The 23921-nt window shown below is 38.1% G+C and overlaps 1 protein-coding gene across 11 annotated transcripts in view; it reads right to left on the bottom strand.

Moving 5' to 3' along the window:
* LMO7 (LIM domain 7) overlaps positions 1 to 23921 on the bottom strand; it is a 134291-nt gene that overhangs the window by 94106 nt on the left and 16264 nt on the right. For all 11 annotated transcript variants that reach the window (XM_042805970.1, XM_042805962.1, XM_042805960.1 and 8 more), the window contains exon 2: positions 3047 to 3117. In XM_042805970.1, the coding sequence (XP_042661904.1) occupies positions 3047 to 3117 (71 nt within the window). The remainder of the gene's footprint in view (positions 1 to 3046; positions 3118 to 23921) is intronic.

Below are 23921 nucleotides of genomic sequence, written 5' to 3'. Positions count from 1 at the left end.
ACAAGTCATTTTCAGTCTCAGCCAGAAGAGATTGTGCCTCATATCACCCTCACTTTATATAAAATTCATCACTAAACTGAGAAGATAGAACAGACTAACACATCACTGTTGAATACACAAGCTCATATGTATACCTTGTCCTGCAGTAAGGATGAGGCACAGAATTCCTTGTACATTTATACCCAGGTTTTCAGTCATGGAGGTAGGGAAATACTGTGGTTCACCAAATTACACACTAGACCACAGGATCAGTAGAGAATGGGGACCTCAGGACAACCTGCAGACTTTACCTGCCCATATACCTTTGAAAATTTTGGACTTGCTCCTCCTTCTTGTTGCTGCTTGTCTGGCCAGATCCTTTACCCCACAAAGCATCAGCAAGGTTTTGTGATCTACCCACGCCAATTCAGAGTCAGGACCTAGAGTTTAAAACTCAAGCAGCAAAAGTGTTTGGAAAACAAACACAGAGAACAGAGCTTACCTATACAACCGAGAAAGGAAAATAGATTTCTAAGTGCTCTCAGAAGAAATAATGGCTGCAGGTCCTGAGATTTTTCAACTGCATTAAATTACTTAGTAAACAAAATACATTTGATGTCTTCATACACACACAAACACACACACACAAAAAAAAAGAAAAATAGGTGATCTGTTGAGGTGAAATTAAAAAAATAGTTTGGGTTCCCCCCTCTTTTTTTTTTTTTTTAATCTTCCAAATGCATAATTTTTATTTGCTTTATTGTACTTAAGAACATGAAGTAGCATGTGATCAGGAAAACTTCAGTGAGTTTCTTCCTCTAATGTATACACAGGAGATCTGGTTAAATATAAAAGGCTTTATTTTGTCAACTACCGATCACCCAGTCAACATGAGCACTTGGTCATTAAGAAGGCCCAACAAATCAACTGGACTTCTACAGGAATACGTAGTTCAAGTATAGGTTTTATCTCCTATAGTTTAAGTCAAATATACCATCTCCAGAGATAATATACCTATGGACACTAAATTATCCACGTCACAGGTGAACCAAGGAAATGGGCAATGTCATGCCTAGTTTGTCTCAATTATTTAAGATCTTGCACTCTATTGACTTTGATGAAAATTTGACATCTGAAAACGTTTCCGATCTTGCTCATTTCTGTTTCCATGGAATTTCTATGGAAGTCACTTCTCCTTGTACTTAAGTATGTCAAATTTAAAATTATGACACAGGAGAACAGCTACATGATTTAGTGCAACATAATGAGGCATCTTTTTCTTTAAAGGAAGTTGCATGCCTCCTAAGGCAAGCTGCTCAGCTGAAGAAATTACAGGATGTTTTTCATCCATATGGCTATTAGTTACAGATAAATTTAACTGATTTGCATTTGGCAGATGGAGGCTCATTTTTTTGCCAAATAAGCATCAACAATGAAGATATCAAAGGGTTAGAATATATCAGTTCACTGCCAATTATTAAAGACACTATTATAAAGTTACAGCTGAATACAATACACATGTCCCACTAAACACATACCTGAAGAAATACGTTGTTACTAAAAGTATAAACTATTTTTATTACCACATTTTCTCCAGTTAACTTTTGATTATGTAATTAAAAACAGTGTCCATCTCTACATCATTCCAAGGGAACCAGCTCCCCCATATCACAAAGATAACTGGAGAAGCAACTAGCAAGATAGACTGGATGGGCAAAGGGCCCAAAGAGAAAGGCAAGGACAGCACACACAGTAATATTCACAAAAGAGAAAATGGAGGAATGTTGCCTTTTTGCATTTACTTTGGTTATTTCTGACATATAGTAACAAAAAGAAAATAATCAGAGAACTGGATCTTTGTAAATATTTTCTGAAAGTTAGCTTGGCCGAACCAATTTAAGAGTGGCTCTGAGATTGGAGATATTTTTTCAAATGTCTCAGGTAGTCCTCCAATGAAGTTTCTCTCTTACTGGCATTCTAATGATATTTACACCTGCTGTTCCTTAAAATACTAAGGGATTAGCACCGCTTCCAGTCCTAAAAACCTGTTCCAGTAAGTACAAAACCAATTACAGATATGTGGAAGAGAACTGACGAGTGGACATTTTACACCTCTGACTCAGTCTAGCAACGAAACCAGACAAGTCCTATTATTGCCAAACTTATAATATATAGCACAAGGAAGCTTTTTAGAGAAAGTACTCCAGAAAAAGCTGAGGTCAGAGTTTGTTGTTAAAAGCGATAACTAAACCAGTCCAGATAGTACTGAAACCTGGAGTGCATGTGCACATACATGACAACATATTTCTACATTATGCTGAGACTAGATGCACTTACTCTTACCATCCTAAAGTGTTTGTTGTTTTTAAAAAAGATAAAAGTATGTTTTTATAAAGTATGACAAATGATGTCCAATAGACTGTGCATTATTGAGATACTTGGATGTAACCATAAAAGCAGTATTAGTAAGTAATAGACACGTGAAATCAAAGGCCTGCGTGTTATCTTTAATTTACAATTTTGTAAAATTCACTTCTGAAATCTAGCACATTTTAAAAAGAAAACTTCTCTGGGTGCAAAGTTCTCTGGTAGGAATAGGTAGATTTCAGGATTTAGAGAACAACTGACACACAGTTCATAGTGATTTCTTATGGGTGGATGGGGATGTGGGACAAAAACCCAAACCTTAACAACAGGGGGTATACAGGTAACCAAGTGCCTTGATCCCAGCCATGGCCACACCACCTTGAACGAGCTGAAGAGAAAGCCCAGTGATACCATGAGCATTGTAACCAATAAAACTTATCAACTGGCCAGAGCATCATCATGACCCTCTTGCTAACACACGAGCAAGTGTGTGGGACAACATGTGAAACACAAATCTTGAGAGATGATGTTTGAAAGCTGTTCTACCTTCCCGCAGCAAACAACAAGTACTTCCAAAAAATAAAATAAAATTACTTTTTACAAAATATTTTTGGTACTTAAAAAAAAATTCAGCAGCCAGCAGGGAAAGAGGCCAACTGATGTTAACCTGAAGGACTTCTGTATGTCAGTCAATACTTACTCGCACAGTAGGACTCCATTTTCCAGAGCTGCTCGAAAGTCTTTGGTTCCAAAGCTTTTCCCAGTAACTGTCTATAAAAATAAGAATTGGGAGTTAATTGGACACACACAAAATCAGGATTAACAAGATTATATCTAAGAAGTACTAAAAAATTACATATATATATATATATATATGTATATTTTCAATTCAACATGTAGTTCATAATATCTGTGTTTTTCTTAGATTAATTTCAAGATAAATAAGTATTAAAAAAAACAATCTTTATGCCTCAAAAGAAGACAGATCCAACTTCAAGTAGTTTCTTCTAGTGTAAATCAAGCTTCAGCTAAATTCTGTGGGAATACTCATTTTCTAAAGCAATACCATCCACACTCAAAAGCATAAAATAAATTTCAAACAGAAGTGCAAATGAGAGAAAGTCTTATCTTCTACTTCATACTAAAGCATATATACTCATGATATCTGACACAAAATATTATATGCTTTTTTTTTTTTCCTGCCGCTTGCAACTAAGACAGTGTGACTAAAGAACCACTCCAGCAAGTCTGTATTACCACATGCACGTCAATTCCCATTACCTGGCAAGCATTAGGACTATACTAATGGGACTACTTTTTATATTCACAGTGAAAAACAGTGAACAGAAACAACGTCATATAAAGGACTTAAGATAACCAAAGCTGAAGGCACTGCCTACAGGTTTTCAGCAAAGTTGTTTTCCACCAAATAAAAAAAAAAAAATTGCTCCTGGAATTAACTCCCTCCATCTCAAACAAGACCATCAATGCAGCACCCTGATCAAGTCTAAACTTACTTGGATTCTTCCTACTAGATTCCCCGCTCTGCCCATGTCCCTTAAAAGGACCAAATTTGGCAGATTTCTTCTAGACACCCAGATTAGTAACCCACACATGAGTCAAACAAGGAGCCAATCTCCCTAAAACAGTCCAAAAGAGGGTTTTGTCCTAGTTGGCTATAGAAATCAAACAATAGGAAGGGTATTTATTTGAGCTTAGAGGTCACCATGTTCAGTCACCAGATAAATATGAACCTCCCTTTAGGGACCCTGACTGTCCCCAATATTGCACAGGACTTCAGGCACACAGTTAAACTTGCTGTAGAACCTGCATGCATCCAGACCAAAGCTACTGATTACCACAATAATTAAGGAAATTAGTAGTGAAACAAATGAGCTGTGCTTGATAAGAGCAAAAGAAGAGGATGTAGCTCTTTAAGGATCTGTTACATTATTACCCTACTATTTTTGTCTAAATTACAAAAATAATGTATATTAAAACCAGAAATCCTATAATTTAAGTAATTAGTTTTAATGTAAATTATCTTTTAATTCAAAAGCTGGAACTTCAATCTCCTAATCCCAGACAAAAATAAATGTTAGAAAAATCTTCTTTTGGGTTTAAGGTTTCTTTTTCTAGGATTTAACTAATAATGAGAGATGAAGAATAATGGCACACCAACTCAAGGCAAGAAATATTTCAAAATTCAGGGAAAGGAAAAAAACAACTTTTAACTACAACAAAGGGTAATAATGATTCTCCTGGGAAAAATGCATTTTAGACAATATTCCTCTAACAACAGTCTGTTCTTATAGGAAACGAGATGCTGCATCTTAAAAATATAATTTTTTAAAATTACTTAAAAACACAGTATCTTAAAATTACTCTTATCTCAAATAAAATACGGCCTCTTGCTTCCAAATTTGTATATTCAGTGATATTTTGAGGAAACTAACCAATGTAACGTAACAGCACTGAAAGTTTAAATATAAATATTTGTGTTTCCTAGGTAATAGGGAATATGGGTTATAAATTAAGCTTTTCATTCTGCAAGCTAGAAACTTGAAGTTTGCATGACATACAGCAGAACTGTACTCTAAGAGGGGCTGTAGGACGTGAGTCTGGCTTTATGGTTATGTTTCAAACTACAAATTCCAATCAATTCTTAGAATCCAAAAGTTAATCTCATTCTGCAGCTGGCACTGACATCTACAGGTCTACACAGTCCAAATGTTCAATTTTATATAGACAGTTTACTGGTAAGTCATGCATGCAATAGATGGTGAGATGCTTCCTTCACCTAGAGTTGGGACCGTCCCAAACCTGCAATGTCTTATATATCTGCAAACAACCTTCACACTGAAATTCCTTTAAAAAAAACCCAACCAACCAAACAAACAAAAAAAAAACAAATCCAAGAACTGCAGCATGTAGCTAAGGATATCACTCCTCAAAAATTACTTTCAAGATTTCAAGGAGTATGTGCCACTGAAGGCATGTTAAACTTCAGCATAGCCGCTCCAGAAAACAAGAGTGCCACGCTGCAGTACATAATCATGTTTTTGTGACGCATCTTGTGGTCTTTTCCACAAAAAAACCCCAACACCTCAGTCTTCAGAATGACATGTGGAACATTTTTGACTGCCACAAAGTCTTCAGGCACATGATCTCAGGTAACTAGAAGCCATCCTTGAACAACAAAAGAGTCTAACTGGAGTATAAGGTAGTAAATGCTACTATTAGACTTGCAAACCTCTTAAATTTACATTGGAGGACTTTACACTGGAAGCATTTTGATTAAGTTACCTGTACAGCCACTGTGGCAATCAATGATGATTTGATATACAGGATGGAGCTGTCAGACCGATCTTGTGACCCACAGATTTTGACAGCTATGTGGTTTGTTGGCATTAAAATAAAAGCGTTGGTACTGCCAAGTTAGGTTTCATTAATATTGACTTTCAAAGGATAACTAATAATTAAGTAATTAAGAGGTAATTTCAAGGAGCAACTTAACACTGGTGGCTTGAAGCCAAAATATTTTCCAAGTTGCACAACACCTTGAATTTGTTCATGTCACAAAAATAAATACTCCATTTTAAACCCTGCTTTTGTACAGAGATGGAAGACTTTTCTCAGCACAGACTTTCATCCAGCTTATACCCACTGCAAGGCATCAAGCTCAGCTGTAGCTATTATAGCCTACATAGGAACTAGGTATCATTAAGACAAAAATGGAAAGCCCTGGACTGGCTCAAGATTTCCCTGACTTAAGAACCTGAGTAAGACAAAGTGAATCCCACCCCGAGATATTACATCTTCAAACAATGTATACGATTTGTGAGTCACTGTTTATTCATTAAAACTGGTTATGCTGGGTGTGGTACTGCTATGTAACACGCATAATTGATTTTGGACAATTTTTCAAACACTTAGGCCATGTGAGCCACCAAATAATAAAGGAATATCTTGCAAATGCAATTTTTATCCATGTTTGAACAACATCTCTTTTCAAATTATGTCTCTTTTCTCTCCTTCATCCAGCTGAATGTATCCTGCTTTTTTCTCTGCTTTTTTGATAGGAAGAGAGCAATGACATAATTAAAGGCTATATCATAAAATCACATTTAATTGCTGCTATAAAACAGTTTGATTTTATTTTTGTAAGACAGCGTCCCTTAATACTTTGGTAACTTGCAATTGCCAGGTCCAAACAATTTACTTCAAACAGTATGCAAATCAAGTCTTTACTTAAATTTAGACATTTTAAAAATGCTTACACACACAGAGGGCTAGTTTAATTTCAGGTTTGCTGTGATTCTTGTAGGAGGAGGCAAATCAAGAAGAAATAACCAAAGATCAACCATTCTAAAGATGGCATGACATCAAAATCATGATGGACTGAACAAAAAGCACATGGCACAGAAGAATACGCTAATTATATGCCTCAGTACCAAAATTAACATTGAGTACATTTCTTTGGCTTGTCCTACTAGAAGCCAAATATAGCTGATCATAATAGACCTTCTTAGCCTTAAAAGCTGTTCAAAGTTGAAAGATTTTCCCGTGTTAATAAAAAATACTAATTACCAAGTTGCTTCCATGGTTCACACTGGTTTGAATGGCTTTAGCAGAAAGGCAGCTCTACTGCAGGACAGTAGACATCTTCAAGTGAGTCCGTTTCCCATACATACCACCACATGCAACTCAAAGTGCAAAGGACTGCCAGGTTTCTCAATTTAATTTTGCTGTGGTGGAAACACCAAAGCTAGACTCTTCCCATCCAGTGCAAGACTCACACCACACACACAGGCACTCTGGCTAACCAATGCTCCATCACAAAAGAGTTAGCTGCTTAGAAACAAGGAGGCAGCACTGCATGGTGCTCAGCCTGCAACCTGAACAACGTCTTCCTGCAAAGGAGCCAGGTACGCACCATCCAGCCAGCTCTGCAGTTCACACTGTCCGCCTCTGCTCTCTCCATCTCATTCAGAGCTCCTCTGCCACCGCCCCACATAGACTACGCTATCTCAAACCACACAAGGATCCCATGCGTCGATTTGAGAGAAATGCCAACTGCACCAGTGTGAAGCACATAGCTCCCTGATGTAGGGGCATAGGTTAGGGATGGAAGATTCAAGAGAGATACTGAGCCACACATGACAGCAACAGCCTTAATGCAGGCTTGCACAAGGATCTCACAGGGAAAGAAATTAATCATATGGCAACCTCAAGTATACTACATTGATTTATGAACTTCAGGTCCCCAGCTCAGTCTGCAGCAAGAAAAGCCAAGTTTATCATGCTGCAGAGAAGACTGTTCATGTGCTGTAGGGAACTGGGACAACGATACAAATCTGATGCTGCCATACCATCCCCACTACATAATTTCAGCTACGCCTGCCAGTTTCTGTCATGGTGCCTGCCTCAGTGGATCACCTCACATATGCATCAACGGCTGAATTACTACCTTGCTAATAGCCTTTCTTCCCCCTACCCCAGTTACCAAAATTCTGGATCAGACTGCATTGCAAACAACTCCATCCTTGCATAATCCCAGCATTACATATCTCTGTTTACAGCTCTCATTTGACTCTAACCGTCCTCATCCAATATTTCACTCCAGAATGGTACTGCTACTCTAAGATGCACAGGGAGATATATAGGCTACACCCACAGCCAACAAGCAAGTATTCGAGACACTCCCAATGCTTGGGCATCTATATGATTTGGCAGGGCCTGGAAGTAGATTCACGACACATTTTTATACAGTATTCGGAGTCCACTGCATTTTATATACAGTTGTCATTAATATGCTCTACCTCAGCTGGACAGATTTTTATCTTCTAGCGTCTGTCATGAAAGAGAAGTATCACCAAAAATAAAGTATATTTTTTTTTCCTCTCTCCTGCACTGCTGTAGGAACTGGTGGTTCTTCTGGACTGTGACAGTGAGTAGATGCTTTCTGGGACACTTCAGGTGCACTATACAAAGTACTGCCTCCTCCTTTCATGCCTGTTTGTAGTCCTGTTTAAATGCTACGCAGGATATGACTTTGTCCTTGAATGGTGTATGTGATAGCTGTTAAAAATGCTGCCATTATGCTTTGAAGTAAGGAGCTTGTGGTGTTTGGCCTTCACAGATTTCCCATCCAGTTTTTTCTTCCCCACTGGTTCTTCCTCTCTGAATTGCTTTTTTAAAAAATCCAAACCAACCCTGCTAATGTTGCCACAATTTGCTCCAGTAGTCAACTGATTTATCCAAACTCCTCCCAAAGGGCAGATGGTAGTAGCCACATTCAGCAGATTGCTGCACACCATCCTGAACACACAAGTGGCAAAATCAGCCATTTGGGTAGAAAGCCTTTGGCATTGCAGCAAACAGCCTGACTGCAGTGATTACTAGATTTCTCAAGGTCAAGCAGTAGAAGAGAGCAGCTCATTTTTGAGGCAAGCAGAATCTGTCTCCCTGAATTTTGCACCCTGGGAAGATGTACAGGAAGAGTGGGCATTCATATATTCCACCCATGGAAGAACACTACTGGCATTTCACCTCTGGTAGCAGGAGGGATGCCAGGTACAAAGCAGCCAAGCTTGTAGAGGGAACTGTGCTGCTATCTTGCCTTCCAATCACAATTTAATTCATGGTCCAACAAACTCTTGAGAGGCCAACAAGTGTGCAAGAATCTGGTACCCACAGAGGCTTTCCCAGTCAGCTGTCCAGCAATAAATTTATGACACTGCCCAGCCTAACAACTTCAACAGGAGTCAAGAGCAAAGCCTGGATTTCTACAAAAGGAAGCTACTCATCTCAAGTCCGAATACGTCTTAGCTAAAATCCATGACAGGCATAACTCCACTACGGAAAAGAGCTGGGATGGCTGGAAATAATAAGAAAAATATCTACCCAGAAATCTGCTGTATAATCTAACTGCACAGCAAAAGTAAGAAAGCTGAAGGAGATGAATATCTTTGCCATTGATCGCTTATGCTGGACCATGTGAATGTTACCCTTTATATCCATAACACTAATGTTTTTCAGTTGGAATAAATCCCACTCTTGCTCAATGCAAAGCTGTACTCTCCTGTTTAACCCCATACCCCAAATCCCTGGGCATCATTTCATTTCAGAGGATGTGGAAATTTTTCAATCTTCAGCCAAAACTGCCTTTGATAACAAACCAGAACAGACATTTATGAAAGGAAATGGTTGATTACTGAAAGTCCTACTGTTATTTTCTATCATCAACATAATGATGGGGTCTTATTGTGGTATGTCTTTCGAACAGACATGTCAAGACTCCTGAAATAACATACAACTACATTTTTACAAAAGACTAAGTAAAACAGTGAGTAAGGGTCAAGCAAGAAAGGACATAATTACTGGTGTGGTAAGTGAAAGAAGCACAGATCTCTGCTCATCAGCTGCTTACACTCTGGTTTTTTTAGCTCTTTTGTCAAATTGTATGTAGAAACACAATCTGAAGGGTGGAAATTAAGTTTTTCTTCCAATATTTAAGGGAATCCCCGACTTAGTGGAACAATACTGCAGAAAGAAGAATGATAAACATTTGGGATCGATCAATTCCATAGAGGTTTTCCCCCCCACAAACAAGATCATCCCACAAAACCGCAAGATGAATAAGCTTACTGTTGTTTATACTGATGATTGTACTGACAGGTGTCAAACTAGGAAAACCAGCATACATTACTTTGTGTGATAAAAAAAAGTCTCTCTAGGTATGTAGAGATGGGCAGCATAAACAAGATGGATGTAGGTGTTCCAGCAGGATGTAAACTTGCAAATGCAAAGTGAAATTTGAATGACTACGAATCTCTGAAAAAAAACCCAAACAAATAATTGAAATTTTCTTGTGATTATATAGGTGTATCTGACTTATTTGGAAACTATTAATTCCATAAACAGTTTAAATGCACACAAACTCTAAAGCTGCAATCTTAAGTGATGAATGCTGATTTCAACTTTAACCATGCATTTACTTTCTCACATGCATTTGCAACTAACTTCAGTTAAATAGAAGTGGATATTCATGCACCTTCCCAAGACAATAGAAGAGTAACAGTAACCTTATTATTTTACAATTTTCCAGCATTGCTCCATGCTATTTCAGTGGTTGGTGGTAAAAGAAGGGTGGCATTAGGCCCCTTAACAGTATATGTTCCCAAATAAGCAGGGAAAAGGATAAAGTAGTCATGAGAAAAAAACCCATGCAAACATTCAGTTCACCCCTGAAAGAACCAGAAAGAAACCACTGAATTCCATAAATACAGAAAAAAAAAAAAAACCTAGTTTACTGAAAGTTAATTCACAGTATAATGGTGGTATACTAGACTTGAGTGTTCCTGCCATAGAAAAAAAACAGTTAAACATACCCAGAGAACAAGAATTAATTACAAAGGAACGGTTTCTAGAAAAGCAATCAACTGAGATAACAAAAGTGGTGAGCAGAGATTCCAGTTTTACTGCTTAGATATCTTTTAATTATCATGTTGCATAACATATGCAGTCTCATGCTAGCCAAATTTTGAACTTGCCCATTGTGAAATTCAGCCACTCACTCCGTATACCATTTCTTAATCTTTTTTTCTGAAACATCCTCCTCTTCAGCACTGCATTGGTTGTTACCTGACTTCAAGTTGTTAATGCCTTTCCAAGCTGGGGGATAAGCAACCAAGAGATAAAGGAATCCATGCATAATTGTGTCTCAGCTAGACTCTTACATAGTGTCCACCTCTATGTGTACAAAAAGCTTGCCCTGGACAGACAATCAATATGTTCTCAACATCTCCCTTAGGATGCTGAAATAAAAAGACTAGAAGAATATCAGCAACAGCATAGCTTAGAAAAGAGGACTTGTGAGAAGACACAGACACACCACAGACAGAAGAAGGATTTGTAGGGCTGGCTGAGCAGTTCAGTCACAGAAGAAAACCGTGATGATCTTGCTGGCCTGAAATGGCACCAGAGCCTCCTTTCCCACTCTATTCCTCACGCCCATGTGAAGGGTTTGTATTTAGAAAATGTCCTGCAATCAACCAGATGACTTTGTGCTTTAACATATTACTAAAAAATGAAAAAACCTACCCCCACATAACTCACTCACATCCCACTGCCTCTGCCCAGCCCCCAGATGACCACAGCAATTGAGCCAGGCATTCCAAGCACCAGGGAAGGACACCACAGGGCCAGAGCCACAGCACACTGGAGATGAGAAAGGGATAATGTCTGGACTTTGTTCAGATTCTTGAGAAGCTTAACATACCCAAAGAGCCAGTGATTCAGTGCCCTAACAGCCAGGTGGTACGTGACCAATGGGATGGCCAGCCACGCATTTTCACAAAGAACTTCAAGTTCAGACAATAATAACAGGAAAAAAAAAAACAAAAAAACCAAAAAAAAAAAAAAAAAAAAACAAACCAAAAAACCCCAAACACTCTGAAAAACTCTAGGCAAAATCTCTCTATATCACTGCTTTTTCCAAAGGAGGAAAACAAAGTTTGACAACTACAGTGCTTCAGCTTCAGGTGAGCAAGAAAAAAATAATAATTTAGTTTTACAATCTTCAATTAGAGGTATTATTTGAAATACTAACAGATAAAATGTTAGTGATACTAAAAATCACATTTGTCTAGGGCAAATGTAAAGAAAGGATTAAAGTAAATACAAACTTGGATATTTTTGCTGTAGAGGTACTGAAAATCCATTTGTCTAACACTTTAATCTGTTATTTTATATTTAGTATTTTAAGTAGTGTCTCCAGTTCACTGTAATTAACTCTTTAAATATTTTGTTCCTGTTCATTTAGAATGAGAGATAAATGTAAGCTATAAAAAGCCCTCTGATGTTTGTATTTCCTAAGTTTATAGCTCAGTTTTACTACTATTGTAATTCCAGGCCAGAGAGTGTATGCTGCAAGTTTCAATACAGACTTTCAGTTCATTAGCATTTATTTTTATAGGAAAGACTTTTGTTTGCGCTGATTAAGAAAAATATGCTAAAACTCCACTGCTGTTTGCAAGCGTCTCCCTGATGGGATTATTTATGTAAGTGGCTGAGCAATACAGAGATACCAAATGAAATGGCCAAAACCAGAGAATACTTCTGCCCTACATTACACTTGTTTCTTACACCCAGGATCAAGGCAGTCAATTTGTATCTAATACTTCGATTTTTCATATATTTTAAATATGCATGTTTCTCCAGAGGGCAGTGCTAGTGCCATGAGCAAACCAGGGATCTAACTGCAAGGCCCTGAAACTATGTTCAGCAGAAGGAGAAAGGTATCAGACAAAAGAATACGCACACAAGAGGGAAATACTTTACATACAATTGCTTTTGTGTGTTTAGCGAGGTTATTCATGCATGGAAGTAATTTCTTGTTATTACTGGAGATTTGTCAATCTCTTCAAATTTTTCAACCTTTACTGGAAGCAGTACTTTGAGCAGCATACCAAGACGTGGTTCGAGTCAGCTTCAGCCAAAAACATTCACCAAGCTGCCCCCCTTTCTCTCTCATGCATACACCCACAAACCAACAGCCCTCTTGACACATCTCCCCCTCCTGTCTCCTCCTGTCCCCACATACCCTGATTTTTACATTTCCTTCTACACCCACAGGTTTCCAACCCATTTCACCAGGTTTACTTAGCTCATTAACACAGCAACAGATGGATAGCGAGCAAAGAAATTGTGTGGAAACGAACATTTAACAGGGTCAAAAGACACCATAAAGGCAATTAGTGTCACATATGGAGTCTGAAATAAATAGTCACGACACCATTTCCCAGTAAACTCTGGCACTGCTCATTAATTGCAGCACTTAAATGACAGCATTTAGAAACTTCAACACTATCCGGCACCAGTAGAAATAAACCATCACGTGGAAGTCACTGAAAGTAATGCTGACTTCAGCTGTAGAAATAGTATACTTTTCTCTGGAGATGGAATAATTTAGGGGGAAGATTAGTTTAGGAGAATTCCACTGATGTGATATGTTCAAATCAAAATAAAAGCAAGACTGTAAAGTTCTTGAATACCACTATGTTTAGTAGTATTTTTTTTTTTTCTTAAGCTGCATTTGTTTTAAGAAATGAGTGAGTAAGCAGTAGAAGGAGCTATATAGAACAGCAACATCAAGAACAATAGTATTTTGAGGGGTTTTGTGGGTTTTTTTTCTAGGAATTTTTAAAATCTGGAATTTAAAGGAATATAAACATATACAAATAATTATATTGGGATATTTGAAATACACCATACGTGCACCAAGTTACTAAGCTGGGAGGGAGACTTCTGAAGGCTCCATTTCCCAAGGCTCATAGCGATATACTGCATCACAAGTCATGAGGTCATATATTACAGCACTGGATGGCAGAGGACATTGCCACTGCCGTGCAGCACCATCTAATGAGAGACGCTGGGTACGACACATGACCAGAGGCTTTGTGCTTATATGTAGTCCCTCTCCTTGGCAGGAGATGAAAGAAATTGCCTCTGGCAAAGAAATTAAATAATTGCATTCAGAGGAGGAAGGATGGCTACGGAGGAAATTGAAGTCCCAGGAGCTGCAAAAGGATGGCATGCATCTGAAAAGATGACAGGAACACGACTAAAGGAGGCAGAATATCAGTCTGGGCAAAGGAATAAGGACATTTAGGCTCGGTAAATTTTGCTGACCAACTCCTGTCTCTGAGCATGCTTTTGAGGAGTTCTAAAATATGAACACTGCCTTCTTAAATAGAAAGCATTTAAATATAAAGGAATATTTGATGAACTTGTAAGTTACTGAAGTGTCTTTATGATACTTGGAGACCCACGAAGTAAACATGGCTTTGTGCCTGCTGACACAGCTTTCAGCTTTTCAGGGGATCATCTCCAGCTGAGCCTCCTTCAAGATGCTTCTCTCCTCTAACAGCACACATGGTACCACTCTGAACAGTGGCCTACACTACTCACTTGTTATTCCTAATTATATACTCCCACCACTACCAAGACGTAACGTCTTTACTATTTGAGTTGTACTTGCCTTTACAAAAATAAAATGTCATTGCTAACAGAAATCAGGGATCAGGCTACCATTGACCTCAAAATCAGGACTTCATCCTGCTTAAAGATGACATAAGGCCCTTCTTTCTGCACCACACTGCCCTATCATCTATCTTTCTATTTGAACATTTTGGTCTAGTTGTTTGAGTATTTAAGTCAAATACACCACTATCAAACTCTTATTATTCATGGAACTCTTCTGTTTCATTTGCAAAGCCACAGACAGAAGAAGCATTAGCAGCTGTCAAAGTCATAAGTGGCCCCGTGCAGGGACAACTGTAGAATTTCAATTAAAGAATTAAGGTAAAGAGCATATAGGAAAGATTGTGGTCCAGAAGGGAAACAGAGAGTGATAACTGCTGCTCTTCCAAACTCTTCCAGTGCTTCCCCCTTCCTATCTTTTATCTTTGGCAACATCACTTGCCACTCCGCTTCTGATCCAGGCTGAGCATCAATACAACCCAAGCATTACTCAACCACCTCTAGCGAGACACTTCCTCCAACCATTTTATTGCTCCTCTGCAAATGCAGTTTGATTTATTTAATTATTTAAGGAGCCAAACTGGTTTGACAGAGTGCTTGCCTCCTCACCTGGGTGTGTTTAGAGGAGTCCAAGATAAGATTGACTGTCATAGCAGCTACACAGGGTTGCTATGTACACTGCCCAGAGGTAGGATTTAATTACTAGTCAAAAGCAGCCAATCTCCCCCTTATTACAAAAGACAATTATAATTTTCTTATATTTATTATGACATCCTTGCAGAAATGTTCATGACTCTCTGTAAGCAATTCCATACCCTTCAAGAGAGAGGCAGAAATTTAACCCAGAGTTTCCATATTCAACCCCTTATGCATTTAAAATGCAAATCCTCAATAGCCATTTTTTTTTTTTTTAATATCATTAGAAAATTTTATGTTGCTGAAAAAATTAATTTCTTTTCCTCGGGGGGGTGTGTGTGTGTGTGGTGTGTGTGTGGGGTGGTGGTGATGTGTGTTGGAAGACAATGGTGTATCAAATATTGGCATACGGCTGATACATCCTTTCTCAGAGACAGACACTGACTGTAAGTCCTGTGTAGAAAAAAACTGAGAGGATCCAACCTGTTGTGGGCTGTTACACATATATTCACATAACCTTCCCTAATGATACAGTCACAGCAATTTTAAAAACCCCCACAAAATACACACAATGAAAACACTGAGATGCAAGCAGGCAAACTGTACCAGAAAATCTTCTATCCAGAGCTATAAAAACAGTCTTGGAAGACTACTCTGTTCCATTCATTTTGTAGGATTATGCTTGTACCTTGTAACCACAGAAAAGATGGATTTTTGGATTATAAACAGATGCAGCTACTTCGGGCATTTTTTGTCTCCAGCTTAACTTTCTTTTGTCTTTAAAAATAATAATGCATTAAATGGAGAAACATTATCAGTAACCCATACAGTTTTTCATGAACAGAATATATCTATGTCCTGGAAGACTGTGATTTCCTTCTACTGTAAGCAAGATGCCTCAAGCATTTCAGGTTTGAGCCACAATGGTTTCTATGACCAGCTGCCTTCCAGGGCATGCAGACTTCAAGAATGTCTGAAATTTTGCCTAGCAACTGAGACAAAGCATAGACTGCCCCCAATTTAAGCATTTTCCTCCATACATATTGTATGAAGTTATGCCAATTTCTGCTGCTTGATCTGGTACATGATTATCATTTCTACATCAAAAATTTGACCATTTTATTAACAGCTCAGTAGAGCAGTTGACGACACTTTTCCTACCATAACAAAAACAAAACTTGGAAGTGCTTTTAACATTAGGCCACTGCTTTTATCAAAGCAGACTGATGTCTTTGAGGGTTTTTTAATTTGAAATTCCAGAGAGAAAGGAATGGTACTTTCCGATGTTATTTCCGATGCAAGATTTCATTTTGTTTGGGGGCATCACAATATTATGCATTTTATTGGACACACATCCTCTCAGATATTTTCTGTTAGAACAAAAGGTTGGACGTAATGTCAGCTTGAAGCATTCAAATACCACTTGCACAATGTTTACAGACTAACAAAGGAATTATCTCACTGAGTTGAGCTAGCTGTCCATCTTGCCCAGCATCCTCCGTCTGACAGTGACCTGCACCAGGTATGTCAGTACGTTCACAGGGTGGGGAGGGAGGATACCAGTACTTTCATAGTCAGAGTAGAGAAGTTCTAGCCTTCTCTATAATTAAATGGTAAAAACACACATATAGGGAGAGTAACACATCTTTTCACAAACAGTTCTCTTGCATCACAAATCATTATAGAAATGAGAAATATTAACTACCACTTCCTTCTTCTCCCATACACCATTTTTTTTTTTAATATTTGCTTACTTAAAGATATCTTTGTTTGTAATATACAATAAGATAGGGAAACGTGGATCTAGAAAAAGCATATTAAGTCCAAAGTGTTAAATCTATACAATGCCTTTTTTATTAAGGCATGTAACCATAAATATGCTATTAAAAACTAAATATCTTATGCTGGCCAATGTTCTCCAAGAGTGGTGCCTCAGTTTCAGAGTCTGCATTGATACTGGGTGTGAATTCACGCAGAATCTAGGTGTCACTGCAAAATTGATCTCACATATCTCCTGACATATTCTGACCTCTGCTGTTATAAAGTGGAATTTATTTAGACAGTCGTTTTTTTCATTAAAACACTGCCTTCAGATGACTAAGAATTTTCAAATATCTACAATTATCCAGGGTAAAGAAATGATGGGAAAAATCACTTTTATTTTACACCATGAAGCACAAAAAGTGTCCAAGCTTTTCTTTTCCCATCATATTCCTATCATCCTGTCATTTATTATAGGTTGCATTGGCTATTACAAAAATACACATACCCTGTTCTTCTCACATCTGGACTCTACATATGCTACCAAACTATCCCAACATCAGCTTTCTCTGAGAACGCACTTTTGCCCAAGGACCTGAGTGCACTTGGTGTGCAGTGCAGAAGGATGGGGAAGTCCAATGTGTGCCTCGCAGGGATTTGATTTGGGGTGAAAATAGCCAGTGAATTGAATTGTATGATGGTAATTGTTAAATAACCCTGTCATGGCATATCATTATCACTATGGTTGATATATATTATACTAATGACATTGTACTGAGAATCGCCCAGGTTAATGAAAAAGGAACTTTCATGAAGTCAGGACTAGTTTCAGCAACTGGTGACCAGCAACTTTGAAATCGACATCTTCAACCCACAGACTGTGAGCATGGACTGTGTCAGACACACCACCTATGAGCTCCGAACAGACTACAGGCCATCCTCCCGCTGCACCCAGGGACACCCACTCCATCAACTGAGCAATGTCTCCTTCATCCCTCCTGCCTTGAAAAACTGTCATCACAGATGGAACCCAAAGTTATAGACTAAATGAACTCACCACACATTTTGGAGGGATGGCTCAGACAGAGGTGTTGTGTATATAGATCAAAAAACAGGAAAAAGAGATGGCAATTAATTAGAATGTATTGGAAAACGTGGAACCTGAGCATAACATAAATGGTATGGAATAAGGGGTGGATACTGTCCTGGTTTTGGCTGCGATAGAGCTAATTTTTTTTTTCCTTCTTAGTAACTGGAAGTGCTGTGTTTTAGATTCAGTATGGGGTTTGATATGAGAATGTTGATAATGTACTGATGTTTTCAGTTGTTGCTAAGAAAACAAGGACTTTTTAATTTCTCGTGTCCTGCCTGTGTTCAGCTACACAAGAAGCTGGGAGGGAGCAGAGTCAGAGCAACGGACCCAAACTGGCCTATAGAATAGTCCATATCATATAACATCATGCTCATTAGATAGATGAATGTTGGTTGGGAATCTTGCTCTCACTTCTGGGATTGTGGTTTCAGAATTCTCTCTTCTCTGGGTTCGCTATTTGGGAATGGGCTAGGCATCGGTCAGTGGTTGGTGACTGATCACATTGTGCATTACTGATCTGCATTTTCTATTATTAGCATTCTTATTACCATTATTATTTAAATTTTATTGTGTTTCAATTATTAAATTGTTTTTATATCAGTTTACAGGTCTCCTTTCCCTTACCCCTCTGACTCTCTCCCCCAATCTCTGGGGATGGGGGAAGGTGAGTGAGCAGCTGTGTGGTGTTTGACTGCTGGCTGGGTTTAAACCATGACAGCTTTTTATGACCAATACCAGCAAAACCACCAAGCACAGCAATATACAGAATATCACTAACCTGAAACTATTCAAACTAGTTTTAAGCAGCACTTTTTTTTTGTTTTTGTTTTTTGTTTTTGTTTTGTTTTGGTTTTTTTTTTGTCGTCAGTTTGAGTTGCATTTTCACTCCAGTAAACTATCAAGCTCTCTTAATTATGTACAAGTCTAGGACTCCAGATTAAATTTTGACAGTACTGGTTAGTAAAGAAATTATATTCTACATATCCCATACATTAACATCAGTGAAATTGTAAATCTGAATAAATTATGATTATATCAGTCGGAAAGGTTTTGAAGGCATCAAAAGACCACTTTTTAAGTGGTAAGTACATTCAGAGGGGAAAAGGAGAAACAAGAGGGTGTCCATCAAGATGCTCTACTTCTAAACTTCTCTTTCCCTCCTGGATAAGGAGTCTCCTCTCAGACCTTGATCTTGAAGATTAAGGCGTGGACCTTTACTGTATTTATCACAAATGCTCAAAGAACATTTGCTCTTCCTTTCCCATCCTAACGCCTGACACACTTCAAAATAAAACTGCACATACAGCTTGCATTATTTCTGCCAAACTTGCTGATTTCCCATGGCTTGGGAGACGATAAAGTATTTGATCAAATATTTATAAACAGTATAAATTCAAGACTGTATCTCCCTGTCAGATAACACTTTTGACTAAGAAATAGAAAGACAGCGGCACAGTGCCCAGTGAGTGTTTTAGCACCAAATGCTCTTTTTATCCTCATGTTTAACTAGAAAAGAGATCCTAATATCAAATCAGCAAGTTCATCCTTATGCTAAGAGCCTACATCTTTTGGAGCTACAAGTCAGAAATAGGCTTGTTCCGTTCTTTGGCAATATTTTCTTCTTAAAAAAAAAAAAAAAAAAAAAATTAGTCTGTTTACACCAACAACTGTGTTCTTTACCAGAAATACCAAAGTTAATGTTTTTTTAAATTGTCCTACATGTAACTACTTTATTTTCACCTTCACGCATACAGTTAAGCAATTTATTTTTTTAATCATTGAAGATTTTGCTTCTGCTGGGAGAAACGTATGGAAATTTGCCGTAACACTTTTATTGGAGTAAAAGGAGGAAATACAACTGCCTAATATGACTAAGTCACTGAGTCTTAAAGGATCCTCAACTGTAACTACAAAACAGTCATTAAAACTCAACATGGCACCTCACTCTGTTGAACAAACGTCCAGAAGATAGCCTGTCAGCTTACACACGTACACACACCCTTCCAGTAACCACCCACACATGTTTTCTTTTGCAACCACCATCTGCTGGAAACTAAATCAGAAAGAGTCCCACAAAATATTACTGCAACTCCAGTAACAAGTATCTAGACTGTCAGCAAGGATGCTAAGCAATGGGTTATACAAACTATCATGAGTGTCCTGTAGGTTTTACCATTACAGTTAATATTTTAAAATATGGAACTGCTTTAAGGCATGTCAAGACATCACAGTTTCCCACTCAAAAGCTTTATTAATAAAGATACCTGTTTTGCATGATATAAGGATGGAGCCTCAGTTCTGCTGTCTGTGTATAGAGACTACCCAGCAGTACCTTGCAAGTGGGCTCAAAACTTTATTAATTGTTTTAAAGATTATTGCAGAATCGGGTAGGTGTTCTATAAAATCAGTTAAGTACTACGGTTAGTTTAATTTTGTATTCTATCAAAAATGTGATGAGAAACTGGATAACCTAAACTAAATAGTAGTATGATTAAACAGGAATGCTTTGAGAAAACAATTGGCAAAAAAATAAAAGTGAACAAAATTCACACAACTAGCATAATAAAAAGAGTCAGGCACATTAAAGTAACTGAAGTATATAATAAATTCTATGGCCATGCTAGAAGAAGAAGAAAGGACAGATCAGGTATGATGAAGGTCAATAAATAGTGAATGACAAGATGGCTAATTCAGTTAAAGAGCTCTCAGATTCTTCAGAGAAGCATGGCACTGGGAACACAACCATTGAGAGCAGAAGTGTTGAAGACAGCAAAGCCTGGAAGAATTTGCTTAATTGAAGTTCTGTGTTCTAGAGCATGCTCTAAGCCATTAGCAATTACCTTCAACTCAAAGGGCTGGAAAGGTCTCATTGAAAAATTAAACATAAAGATCCCCTTTGGAGGTGTGACAACACAAGAAGAAATCAGAGTAAGAACTAGAAAAACATTTAGACAATTCTACCCAAATTTAGTTTCTATAAGGGTATTAAATTTTGCTGGTTCACCACCACCAAGCCATAGCTGTTTGGAAGAAAGGTAAAACTTTGGTTTGAAAAGTCACATATAAATAATATTATTTTTTTCCTGTTTTGACAAATCATCTGGTCTGATACACAAGAAAAGCAGTAAGTGGGCTATAGGTGGACTTAAGTTATGCAACTGGCAAAAAGCCTTGTTATTTTATTTAAAGACAGAGAGACTGTGGAAATAGAGACTAGGTAGGGCAACTAAAAGGCCATTATGTGACAGTAGGAAGCTGATCACACATGTAAAGAACAGGTTTCTGAGGTGCAACATCAGACTGGGATAAGGTACTAAACTGGACCCAAGAGAAATTGTTTCAAATTCCAGGACTCTCTAGTGTGTCCTTTAAAGAATTAGGTGACAGACTACAGTCATATTATTTATAAACCCAAACTGAGATGCACAGGTATTATGGGGGTAGATGAGAATTTGCCATTCTTGTCCTAAATTGGAGCAATGGTTTAAAGTTCAGCATGAGAAAATTCAGAGTTTAGTTATAAATTCTTATTCTTAAAACACGGCAACTGAACAGAAAAAAAAAAACAGGATATTTCTGTACATCTCAAAACAATGTTAACTTTCTTTTTTAACAACAGACACGACCTCGGTTTGTAGTCAGTCACTCCTACACCCTTTTATGCAATGCCACTGGCTTAAGTGGTTATTTACTAGTTTGCATTGGTGCAGTAGTTGTCCTACTCTTATTTTGGTACGCGCTATTGCATGTATTGCACTTCAAGGCAAGACAGAAGAGGACTGGTTATTATGGAAAAAAAAAAAAAAGAGATGAGACTGCAAGGGAACACTTCTTTACCAAGTTTATCGAAGCAAAAGTTGTACTAATTGGTTTAATTTGCAGCAAAGAAGATTGTCACATATTATGGAAGAAAAATTAACCATAAAGTTACATACCACAGACCGGTTTGCCAGTTTTTAAGAGGTTAAAAGAAAAAAAATAATACGTATATGCCAGGAATGGTCTAGGTATAAGAAGATCCGGTCTTACAAGAGAGTAGTCATGAACTACGTGACCTCTGAGCTCCTTCCAGCCATATATGCTATTTCCACATGAAAGAGCTTATTACTCATTCAGTCTCATCATCTGAATACCAAACCAAGAGAAAATTCTTAGTTAAGCATGTATGCATCTGCAGGATTTAGGGCATAAGAGAGAACAAAGTGAGTTTCAGGGGGGGTTTTGGTGCTGTTTTGGAAATGAGGTTCACAGGAACTGCTCAAAACACATGATAACCTAGACACAAAAAAAATCTACAAATAAAGTTTATTTTAGGATGTATACTTTAAGTGTCAAGTCAGAAATTAAAACCTATAATACCTACTATGACCTGACACTGTTAAAACAACAAAAAAGAAAAACTGTATACCCATGATGGGGGGACAGACACAAGTACTCCCCTCTCAAGTAACTATAATTACTTAGATCAGGAAAATTACCAACTCAAGACACACAGTTTAAGCATCATTTACACTACCTTATATAACTCAAACACCAGACACTATAACTCTAATGTTATGGTAAAAGTTGCATAGGGAATTCTGATTTATCAGAGTTTAAAAGCTAAAGTGCTAATCACATCTGATTGATGCTCTCTAATGAATTCTGTTCCTCAAATAAATTCCTCTGTATGACCTCTTAATTCTCATCACTTGCTGGGGATAGGGAAGAAGGAACTGACTGGTCTTTATGTGCACGGTTATTAGTGTTACATTGCTTAGAGAAACTCTTGGTGGTCCATCTGTGCTCCTCTAGTGTCCTGCTGCCCTGGAACCACTCGAGATGCCTGCAGAGAGATGGGACATTGCAAGGTGGTGGTGCTGAGGATACCTATGCACCATTGTCACTTTCTATATTTCCACAGAGATTACACGATGGTGTCAGAACACAAAAAAAAATAATCTGTTTTCCCTTTCCTTGATGGAGGATTGTCTTGATCTAATAAAAATGACTGACCTACAAGCTCTGAAGGACAAAGGGCTCCTCCTGGGCATCTCCAGTGACATAGTTATGTGGGAATGGGGCAGAGAAGAGCTACAGTTACTGCTGTTTTCTTTGAAGAACCTCCAGAAACCACATAAAAAAAATAACAGAAACATGTATTTTGGAAGGGAACATTCAAAGTAAAAGCAGGTCTGGACTTCATTATGTAGCTTTTGTTCACAGGTGCTACATGAATCCACCTGCTCAAGGAGTTATTTTAGACACATACATTTAAAAAAAAAAAAAAAAAGAATAAAGTTTTTGCCACCTCAGGAAAAAAGATGCAAAACCCCACACAGCCTTGCTGCCAGAGGAAGGAATGGAAATAGCACAGGACAAAACCAGAGAACCCTGGAGAATGTGCTGTTCATGTTTGCATTTGAGAAATAAGTGGCTGTTCTCAGCTTTCCAGCTCCCTTTGTGTGTTATCTGCCCCATCCCTCCTAGCATGCACTGACAGTGTCCAGCACAGTCCCCTCATACCCCTGCCTCAGGTCAGCAATGGGGACATGAGTTTTGCCACACCTTGGTCTCCTGCCTTTGCCTCTACCCAGTGCCAGAGAAGGCACGAGGAGTCTGGATTATTCCAGTTGAACTGCTGGTTCCTGTGCAACATTAGTGCTGAATTCAGGGAGGCGTCACAGAAACTCGGCAAGCTGAGGCAACTCTAAGACCTGATGACCAAACATTTCACAGTAATGAGAGCTAGCACAAGAACCTCAAAAAAATCCCAAATATGAAAGTCAAAAGCTGGTAGGTCAGAGGTAGCCCTCCAAGGTTTTGTTTGGACGAAGATTTGGAGTAGTCAAGGCTACATACACTTTAACATGTGCCAAATTCATACCAATACACATCTCTGTCAAGATACATCTATGAAAAGTGACTGTCAGTTTGTGTATTAGATTTATTAATAGAGATGAAAGGACAGACTGGGGGTCAATAAAGTGAATGGCCCACCTTTCATTCAGTGGCTTTGAAGAAGCAAATTAAAATGAAATCATGTGCAATAAAATGAACA

The sequence above is a fragment of the Tyto alba genome, unplaced genomic scaffold (genome assembly GCF_018691265.1).
Source record: "Tyto alba isolate M040663 unplaced genomic scaffold, T.alba_DEE_v4.0 Super-Scaffold_45, whole genome shotgun sequence".
Lineage (NCBI taxonomy): Eukaryota > Metazoa > Chordata > Aves > Strigiformes > Tytonidae > Tyto > Tyto alba.
This window is presented reverse-complemented; position numbering and strand designations above follow the sequence as displayed.